The sequence below is a fragment of the Buceros rhinoceros genome, unplaced genomic scaffold, assembly GCF_000710305.1.
Source record: "Buceros rhinoceros silvestris isolate BGI_N320 unplaced genomic scaffold, ASM71030v1 scaffold2915, whole genome shotgun sequence".
NCBI classification, from domain to species: Eukaryota; Metazoa; Chordata; class Aves; order Bucerotiformes; family Bucerotidae; genus Buceros; species Buceros rhinoceros.
Window position 1 is genome coordinate 50,703 of NW_010413236.1, and position 9,585 is coordinate 60,287.

General features: G+C 48.3%; 1 protein-coding gene across 1 annotated transcript in view; it reads left to right on the forward strand.

Moving 5' to 3' along the window:
* Window positions 1-9,585, forward strand: part of NT5C2 (5'-nucleotidase, cytosolic II) — a 40,561-nt gene extending 30,976 nt beyond the window's left edge. Inside the window, exons 7-17 of the mRNA XM_010136641.1 lie at window positions 1,173-1,266; window positions 2,257-2,310; window positions 3,469-3,552; window positions 4,274-4,315; window positions 5,478-5,585; window positions 5,932-5,998; window positions 6,661-6,831; window positions 7,656-7,707; window positions 7,950-8,010; window positions 8,540-8,716; window positions 8,951-9,585. Coding sequence (XP_010134943.1) covers window positions 1,173-1,266; window positions 2,257-2,310; window positions 3,469-3,552; window positions 4,274-4,315; window positions 5,478-5,585; window positions 5,932-5,998; window positions 6,661-6,831; window positions 7,656-7,707; window positions 7,950-8,010; window positions 8,540-8,716; window positions 8,951-9,217 — 1,177 coding nt within the window. The 3' untranslated portion in view covers window positions 9,218-9,585. The remainder of the gene's footprint in view (window positions 1-1,172; window positions 1,267-2,256; window positions 2,311-3,468; window positions 3,553-4,273; window positions 4,316-5,477; window positions 5,586-5,931; window positions 5,999-6,660; window positions 6,832-7,655; window positions 7,708-7,949; window positions 8,011-8,539; window positions 8,717-8,950) is intronic.

The window sequence follows — 9,585 nt, forward strand, 5'->3', positions numbered from 1 at the left end:
AGTTCAAGCCTCTTACTCTTTGATGTTAAGAGAATTTAGTGGTGGTGAGATGATCTGTGCGTACAGCAGAGACTGGCTGTGAGAGTTTCCTTCACAGGGTGTATGAGTATCACCACACTGACTGACAACGGTATTTGGGCCAGCTCCTAAGACCACACACTCATTACAGGGTGATTACAGACAGCTCGCTTTGAACCCATGTCCATTGGAGCGATGTTTGAACTGGTAACCGAAAGGCTAGATTTCCTCAGCCAGTTACCAGAAGTCCCTCATGTCATAACTGAGGACTTTGTTCACTTAAAGGTGAAATGCTGCGGCAGAGTGTGGTGTAAAAGGCTGTTTGTGCAGCATGAGTATTTACCTAGCTTTCAAATAGGTGTATGCATAACAACAAGCTGCAGTTTGAACTGGCAAGTGTGAATGCTGCTGTGCTGCTGACTCGTGTGATGGGTCAAATCTGCATATTATGTGAGTGGAAGGCAAAGGTTTAATGGGTTTTACCTCGGAGCAGAGAAACTTTATGCTGACAACTCATCAGGTAAAGTATCCTTTCTCAGGACAGGCATGATGATTGCTGTCATCATAAATACAGCTCTCCTTAATCCTCCTTGATTTCTCATGATGCAAATTCTCAAAGATACCTCCACAGTAACTTGTAGAGGAAATTTCTCATGTTAACTCTTAACTGTTCAACACAGAACTAGTTCCTCCTCTCAGTAACAAGTATTACCTGTAGTTGATGTCCATGGCCCCCCTTCTTTAGTGCTGGAAGAGGGAGAAAGAGCAGAAGTCTGCTTACTTTCTCAGTACCATTTGTCTTTTGTAAAATGCTGCAAACTGCATAGTTCCAGACTTTTTTACTTCTCGTAATACTGTGGGGAGAAATAAGAGTTGCAGTCACAGAAAGCTGTAGCACTGCTATGGAGGCACAGGCCTGTAGTTAGGAACTCACATCCTAAAGTTCAAACCAAACATTCTTGGGTAACTTGCAGATCCTGTTAAACTCTGGTTATAGCCTTTATATTCGAGTCTGAGCTGCAGTAAGATAGTAAATAAGAAACCATTATGATGAAAACACAAGCTTCAAACACCATTTTGAACTGTCTCTGTCCTTGACTTGTTTCTTACCTGCTGTGAATGGCTGCTACAATCTCTCTCCTTTCTCCTCACAGCTGTGAAACAGGGTTTAAAGATGGAGACCTCTTCATGTCCTTCAGGAGTATGTTCCAGGATGTCAGAGATGCTGTTGATTGGGTTCATTACAAGGTGATTGCAAGAACTCCTTGGGACATCTCGAGCTGTAACTGAGTTAGAGGGACTGGTTCATAACTCATGAGTTAAGATGTGTTATTCCACAGCTGGGCGAGAGCCTTGCTTTGCCGCCTAGTGAGCAAATAATAAATTGCAGTTGTATGCAAGTCAAGAGCTCGACTGCCCTCCTAGTACTGGAAGATGTCTGTCTTGGCTTCCTATTCCTTTTTATTGTGCCCAGATTCCATTTCTGTACTGTAATTCATGGGGTTTAAAATGCAATGCCGTGAGCATATTTGCATGTATAGTCCAGAATTTGTACTTTGTTGTAACTATTAAACCAGCGTTTTACTGTAAATGGATATCTTATGTTGTCTGAAAAGTACCTGCATTAAACAGAGAAATGTATCCACTTTTCTCTATTTAGAGAGGAGAGGCAGTTCATCTTTTTCACACTCCTGTGCGCGTATCTAGAATATAATTTTGTGAGCGTTAACATCTGGTTAAGATGTTAAGAACATCTTGTTCTTCCTCATTCAAGAAGTCTATTGGGGTGGGATGGAGAACTGTCACAGGAGAACTCTGCTCACAGTTGTGCTTGTGGTGGTCCTTTTAGCCTTGCAGAAGTCAGGAATCTATTTTTCTTTCATCGTGCATGTTGAAGTTGGCCTTTGAGTAAAGCATTACAGTCAGTGTTGGAGACAGGTCGTTGACTGTCTTGTTTGGTATGGCAAATCTATTTTTTGTTTGTTTCTATTGTATTCCCTTCTGAAAGGGTTAAAATGCTGTTGAAGTGGATTATTTACCATGGTGAGGGAATCGATGGATCACAGAGTTTGTGATGGTCCCTGCTACTCAAAGCCTCTCATCTCTAGAGTCACTGGTTCAGATTCGCCCTGGTTTGTACTTTCACAGCATTTTAAAGTGTGAAAGTTGGCATTACTTTGATGTCTCTTACATCAGGAGTTTCTATTACCTCACTGCGTTCTGTTGTTTCTATTTCAGGGATCACTCAAGGAAAAGACACTTGAGAATCTGGAAAAGTATGTGGTGAAAGATGTAAGTGTGAAGTTACTTTACTTGTGCTATGTGCCGTTCTGTACTGAGTAAGCAGACAAGAAATAAACATGCTGATTTGCTTTACTAAATCACAAAACAGATAACGCTGTAATTTCTATTGTAATAACCAAAGACAAAGTGGAAAGTTCGGATGCAGCCTTTATTCTGAGCCAGTGATCCATGTGATTTCATATTCACGTGCATGGTTTTTACGTAAAATGTAACAGCCAGAGGAAATGTTATCATGGGACCAAGGTGAACACGCTGGTGAGGCTCGCATTGTTTCTTTTGGTGGTGAAAGCAGCTGTGTTCCCTGCCCATGTTTTCTCTGCCCAAGCAGACCTCTTTCTCAAAAGCAACTGAGGAGCATCTTTTCAGACAGAATTATTCCTTAGCCATCCAACAAAGATGTTACATGCGTTTAACCACAAAGGTCTGAGGGAAGGATCCGCAGTGTGCAGTCTCTTGATAGACCCAAAATGTGCATTCAGCACATCTAATTGAGCAAGCTCCAGTGGCTCCCTTACTTTTGCCCTCTCTGCAGCGTGCAAAGCCCCTCTAGACCATGTACGGTATAGTTACTCTTCAGTTTAGATGAGCTCTGAGCATCACTTTAAAGCAGTTAACTTTGTTTCTAGTTACATGCCTGCAAAATTCTTAGGAAACTGTTCTGTGAGGTAATCAGCTACTCTGGCAATGGACTGAGATCTATGATTAAATAAAAATAAAAATCCCAGGAATAAATTCTCCCCAATTTGAGATGGGAATTGTAATGCGCTCCAACTTGCAGCTTGTGTGAGCTCGGATTTCACCTGCCTCTGGGCCCATTTTGGGAACAGACTTGGAGCTGGAGGAGCTGCTCCTGTGTGCCTGGCATGGAGCAGATTGGTGGTAGCAGCACAGGATGCCTGGCACTGGGGTTGGCAAAGGCACCGCAGCCCTGCTGAGTGCTTCCCCCTCTCCTTCCTACCCTGGGCTGGGCTCTGGAGGGGTGTTACATGGACAGACCAGCAACCTTCCTGGCTCCGGCCAGCGCAAAACACATGAGTTTGCTTGCTCGATTGTTTCCTTTGCTTTGTTTTGTCCGGTGGGATGATAGTTGGGAGTGTTTTGCCCATGACAAATCTCTGTAACTTTTGATTGTGACTTGGCTTTCAGGGGAAGCTGCCACTGCTGCTCAGCCGCATGAATGAAGTTGGGAAGGTGTTTCTTGTCACAAACAGTGACTATAAATACACAGATGTAAGTGCTGCTTGGATTTGTTGGTATATAGTGGAGTGAGTCAAAGCCAGCTATTTATTCGTATGGGTTTTGGTAGGACAACTTCTGGTGGAAAATAAGGTGTTTTCTAAGTGAGGTGTAGGACAGTTTAGTGGTGAATGCACATTAAGTCTTGAGTCATCATTGTTGACCGGGTTCTGCTACTTGACCTAGTATAGGCCTGGCTTAAGTCCTTCTGTGCCTCACTCAGTTCCTCAGCAATTAAAAGGCTGAAAGTCATACTCACTTTAGATTTCAGCATCCTTTAAAATGCAGAACTTCCCTTTCAAGTGAGGGTACAACAAGTCCCAAAGCCATGGTCCTGAAGAGGTCTAAGAGCCAGAAAGGGCTGTCAGTTGTGCTGTAGGGATAAACGCGGTTATTTCTACTCCAGGTACATGTCAAGATGTTGCAACACTGCTAATCGAAGATTTATGTGCATTTTAAAACATTGCAAGGTATGACTGAAGCAGTGTGCAGATTTCTGAGGCAAAGGTTTTCTTTGATTATAAAAATTACTGGTTTAAATCCTGACACTTGAAATTCCATCTGTTTGTTTTGTATGCAAATCGTATGCTTTCACATAAATCCTGAAAATAAAGGTTTGTAACAGAAGAAGATAAAGCAGAAAAGAATGCTTTTATAAACTACTCAAATGTATGTTTAAAAGCACATTCTTGAATGCTTCCTTTCTGTCTTGCAGAAAATTATGACTTACTTGTTTGACTTTCCGCATGGACCAAAGGTATGTGATTTCTAGATGGCAGTTCCAGTAGAGGCTGATGTGCCTAATTATCTGTGTAGCTGGAAAGCATTTTAATCCTGCTTCATCGGCTGCATGGGATTAGTTGCTTTAATCTGGTTAAAATACACTTGCTGTTTTGTGTCCTGTTTGAATGGGATCAAAGCAAATACAATGTAACAAAGAGAAAAGAGGCATCGTCTAGTCTCAAACAATCATCGGTGTTAATGATAACATTGCCTTAGTGATAATACATTTTAGCTGTGGCATTTTGCAGGTTTCTAAGAAACCTGGCACAATGTTTTAGATGCTGTTAAAATAAACCTTGATGGAAAGAAAAGAGTGTTATAAAACAGCAGAAACATTTAGGACTGACCGTGCCTTGACTATGGTAACTTCAAAAGTTTTAGTCATGCCTTTTCTGGTTTTCTGAGGTCAAAACTCAGCCCTGCAACTTTTGGAGAGAGACTTGTGAGCTGAATTTTATACTGTTCTCTCAGTCTCCCAGTGGGAGGCTATCTCATGCTCAAAAGATTTCACACCGTGCTCTAAACGTAGAAGGTGGCCAAGGGAGAACTTTTCAGAACATGGAAAATTACCACAACCATAGCTCAGAAAACTCCTCAATGAGGTCCTGATCTCAGAAAGAGCAGAAGCATGGAGCAGAAGGGGCTGATGAATGCCCGGTGTCCTTCAGGCAGGGCTGTGATTCATAGCTGTGCTCTGGGGAATTTTCCCACGCCTGGCAAATGTACCACCTAGCCTTGTGAGGCTGAAGCCACGAAGTCGTGTGTGTCTGGACCCATGCGGGATGAGAAAGAGCGGCAGTGGTGTCATTTACAGCACCTCTTTACACAACAGCCCTGCTGTGACATGGATGTTCAGTGCAGTTCTCCTGTCTCACACCACATCCTCAGCCAAACAGCTAGGCTGGATTGGGATGGGCTTGCCACGAGAGGGGAGTCTTTAGGAGATGGCACAGGCCACCCAGCGTTGCACCACAAGAGGCACGAGCTAGGGGATTTTGGTGGGCCAGCAACATCACCAGGTTATGGCTACGGACAGTGACACTCGGGTTAACTCCCTGTGGTTGATTGTGTTGTGCCCTGTGGGGACAGCTGGTGATTTAACACCCCTCCTCTGAGGTTTGTTTTTGCCTTTGCAGCCTGGGAGTGCCCATCGGCCGTGGCAGTCCTACTTTGACCTGATCCTGGTGGATGCGCGGAAACCCCTCTTCTTTGGGGAGGGCACTGTGTTGCGACAGGTGGACACGGTGAGTGGCTGATGGAGGGTACCTCTATGGCCAGAAGGGCTCCTGCACCTCCTGTGTGGCATCTCTTAGTGGCAACAGGCAACACAGTGTTTAGACAGCACCTGCCCTAGAGATGGTGGGCTGGCTTCTCTTAGTGATCCTGAGCAACCCCATCACCTGGGGCGCAGCAGAGCTTGAGGCTTTGCTGGCTTCCCTAACATACCACGGGTGGCAATAGGAAAAGAATGTGGAAAGCCACCCCTAGGCTGCCTGGGAGTGAGAGAGAGACAAAGAGTGAGGTATCAGTAGGACAGAAAAGATCCAGACCATCAGCTGTTCCGCAGTGATGCAACATCTCCTTCCACAGGTGACTGGGAAGCTGAAGATTGGTACCTACACTGGCCCGCTGCAGCATGGCATCGTGTACTCGGGAGGTGAGGCGAGAACCCTTCTTGTGCTCTTGTGGCCTTCAGCCACTCTGATGGTGACAGGTCTTGTGCCAGAGCGTAGGCAAGGTTGTGTTTCTGAAAGCAGATTGTACTGTTCCCCCTGCACATGGCACCAGAACCTCTCCATTGTCACTGCTGCCCAGTGCAGGGAGGAAATGGACCTCTTCCTCCTCAAACACCCTCTTCTCCTTTGCCAGGGAGGGTCTGGGAAATGCCACTGCCAGGCTTGTGGTGGAACAGGAGCTGCAGCTGGCTCAGTGCAATGTTCCCAGCTGTACTTGTGGTGCTGCCACCAGTGTGACAACACTTGGAGGGTCCCCTGAGCCAGGGAAGGGCAGTGGGTGGATATACGCAGGGCTGTCTGTGACACCCAGGGCTCCATGACTCTCACATGGGGTGGGAGGCAGCATGGCCCCTCTGCTGCTGCCGTTCATGTCAGGGTGTGCGTGGGCAAAGCTGCCTCTGGGTGAACTCCCAGGTGGGTGAGCAGTGCCCTGTGCTGCCATGGCCAAGCAGGGGTGTGATGTTTAGCAGTGGAGGTCTCGGGGAGGAAAATGCACCTGCTTCATCCCTAACCCTGGCTCTCTGAAATGAGCCACACGTTTCCCTTGGAGTCCGTGTTCTGAGCCATGCCATTCTTCTCTCAGGCTCTTCGGACACAGTCTGTGACCTGCTAGGGGCCAAAGGGAAGGATATCTTGTACATCGGAGACCATATCTTCGGAGACATCCTCAAATCCAAGAAGCGCCAGGGCTGGAGGACCTTTCTGGTGATCCCCGAGCTGGCGCAGGAGCTGCACGTCTGGACAGACAAAAGCGGTCAGAAATGGGGCAAACCCCAGGCCAGGCTTTGCTCTTGCTTGCCTGTTACTGCACCCCGAGATTGCCAATGTGTAGGGGTGCAGGGGTGAGATGACTCTGGCTTGCTGCTTCTCCTTTCAGCCCTTTTTTCTTGGGTCTGGGTGTGGTGGCAGGAGCTGGGGCTTCAGGGTCCCAGGCCTTTCCTGCCTCTTTCCCAGGCCACTTGCGCCAAGTGCTGCCTTAGCCAGGGGACGAACTGCAGCTGGTTGGGGTTGAGGTGTTCCTCACCCGTATCTGTCCCGAAAACTCTCCCTTTTTCTTACGGAGCTGTGGCTTCTCTGGTAAAAGATGTCTGAGAAGACGCCTGGCTAATTCTCCCTGTAATGCCCGAGCCATGACTGCTCTCCCGTCTGCAGGGAGTCCTGGCTCACCAACCACTTCTCCTCCTTCCTCCCGCTCCCTCTGCTGCTCTGCTGCCCCAGTGCTGTGTGTTTCCCATCCTCCAGCCCTACTGCTTTTCTCCCAGGTTTGCCATTTGGTGTGTAAACAAGTTTTGGAGTTACGCACATGGCTCCATGGCTGGTGGGAAGGTTTTCGTAGCTGCAAAGGTTTAGCCTCAAAAACAAAAGGGGCAACCAGAAACCAAGCCTGAAGCTCTGCCAGTGGCACAGAGCATGATTGAACCAGTTCCCTGCACAGTGGCCGTGAGACGTCATGCTCCTTGATGCAGTGCCCCTCCGCCGCCACACAAGGGGAATGGGCAGGATGGTGGGTTTGCTTTCAGCCTTTTTCATTTCAACAGTTTAAACTTAACCTTTTTTCCCCTCTTCTGGTTTTTCCAGCCCTTTTTGAAGAGCTGCAGAGTCTGGACATTTTCTTGGCTGAGCTATACAAGTGAGTATTCAGTGACAACTTCCTTGCTGCCTCTCCCAGCCTAGTGACAGTTAACGAGCAGCTCTGATGGAACCTTGGGGTTGGGTTAGCACTGCTGCTGGAGCTCTGACTCAGGCCTGGGCTCTGCCCACGAGACCAACCTTCCCCTCCAGACCAGCCTCCCTCCCCTGAGCCCCCATCCCACAGCATCTGGTTCTGAAAGGCTTTTCACACCATGTATTTACCTTCTCGCCTGTAACTAGGCATCTGGACAGTAGCAGCAATGAACGCCCTGACATCAGCTCCATCCAGAGACGCATTAAGGTACCAATCATAAAAATCCCTTTTCATGCTTTTGGATCTCCAAGGGCTTGACAACCCAACCCCACTGCTCTGTCTTTGGGTGGGCACAGCAGGCTTGGCAAAGCCATTCTGCCTTTGTGGACGCAAACAGAGTTGCTTCTCAGCTCACTGGTGTCACTGGTGCTCCTGAAAGGCAGCCTGGTCTGGAATAGGGTCTGCTTCCTCATGCATACAGCAGCTGATGGTGCTCACTGCTGCGGAACAGAATGCTGGCAAACACAAGCTTGAAGGGGCTGTAGCCTCTGGTTCAGCCAGCCCTGAGGTGCCAGCCTGGGGCAGGTCCTGGCCCTGAGCCCACTGCTGCCTTCCCCTGTGTCCGCTGGGACTCAGCTGTGCTCTGGTGGCGCGGGATACGAGCACAGAAAGCCTTGCTGTAGGTCCTTGCAGATCTCATGTAGCCCCCAACCCTCAGAGCGCTCCACATCAGTGTTGTTGCGGCTCTGTGCTGCTGCCTGCCTGGCCCAGGATCTAACCCGCCCTTTGCTTGTAGAAAGTGACCCATGACATGGACATGTGCTACGGGATGATGGGGAGCCTCTTCCGCAGTGGCTCTCGGCAGACCCTGTTCGCTAGCCAGGTGATGCGCTACGCTGATCTCTATGCAGCCTCCTTCATCAACCTTCTCTACTACCCCTTCAGCTACCTCTTCAGAGCCGCCCACGTCCTGGTGAGTTGCGGTCTCCAGGGAGATGGGCAGGGGAACCAAAGTTGCCTGTGCTTGTGTTTGTTTAACATTTCCTCAAGCTGCAAGCACCAGGAGCAGCACCTTGGAGGGCTGGGTGGCATGTGATGCACTGCGGGCCAAAGGGTCATGTGCTGGGGTTTGCGCTCCATGTGTCTCAGGGAAACACTCTGCACCTGGGACACCCTTTGCCATCTCCTCTCTCTCTTCCACGCGCAGATGCCACACGAATCCACAGTGGAGCACACGCACGTCGACATCAACGAGAAGGAGTCGCCGATGGCCACGCGCAATCGTACCTCAGTGGATTTTAAAGATTCTGACTACAAGCGGCATCAACTGACCCGCTCCATCAGTGAGATCAAACCGCCCAACCTCTTCCCCCAGGCACCTCAGGAAATCACACATTGCCACGATGAAGATGATGATGAAGAAGAAGAGGAAGAGGAAGAGGAGGAAGAAGAGGAGGAAGAGGAAGAGGAATAAGAAGGAAAAAGCAAAGCATCTCTGAAGACAAACAGTGACTCTAGCAATGATCAGGAGCGGATTCCTTTGTTGGGGCCCTTGAGGTGATGGGTTGGGTGGGGTGTGATTCTTGCAAAGGCACATTTTGAAAGTGTCTGGAAACTTTTAACAAATTAACACTAATTAGGAGGAGACCCTTGTTTTCAGTTTTGCAGACGGTTCAAAGAGCTGATGGGTTCTGCCTGGGTGGTGCATTCAGACTGGACTGCCTGCCTGTGCTGTCATGCTGCTCCCGTTACGTTTAGGGGTGCCGCGTGTTTCTCCCTTCCCCACAATGCGTTCCGTTTGATTCTTGTCTGTACGGTGTCCTGTGAACGGTTTTTGCCATT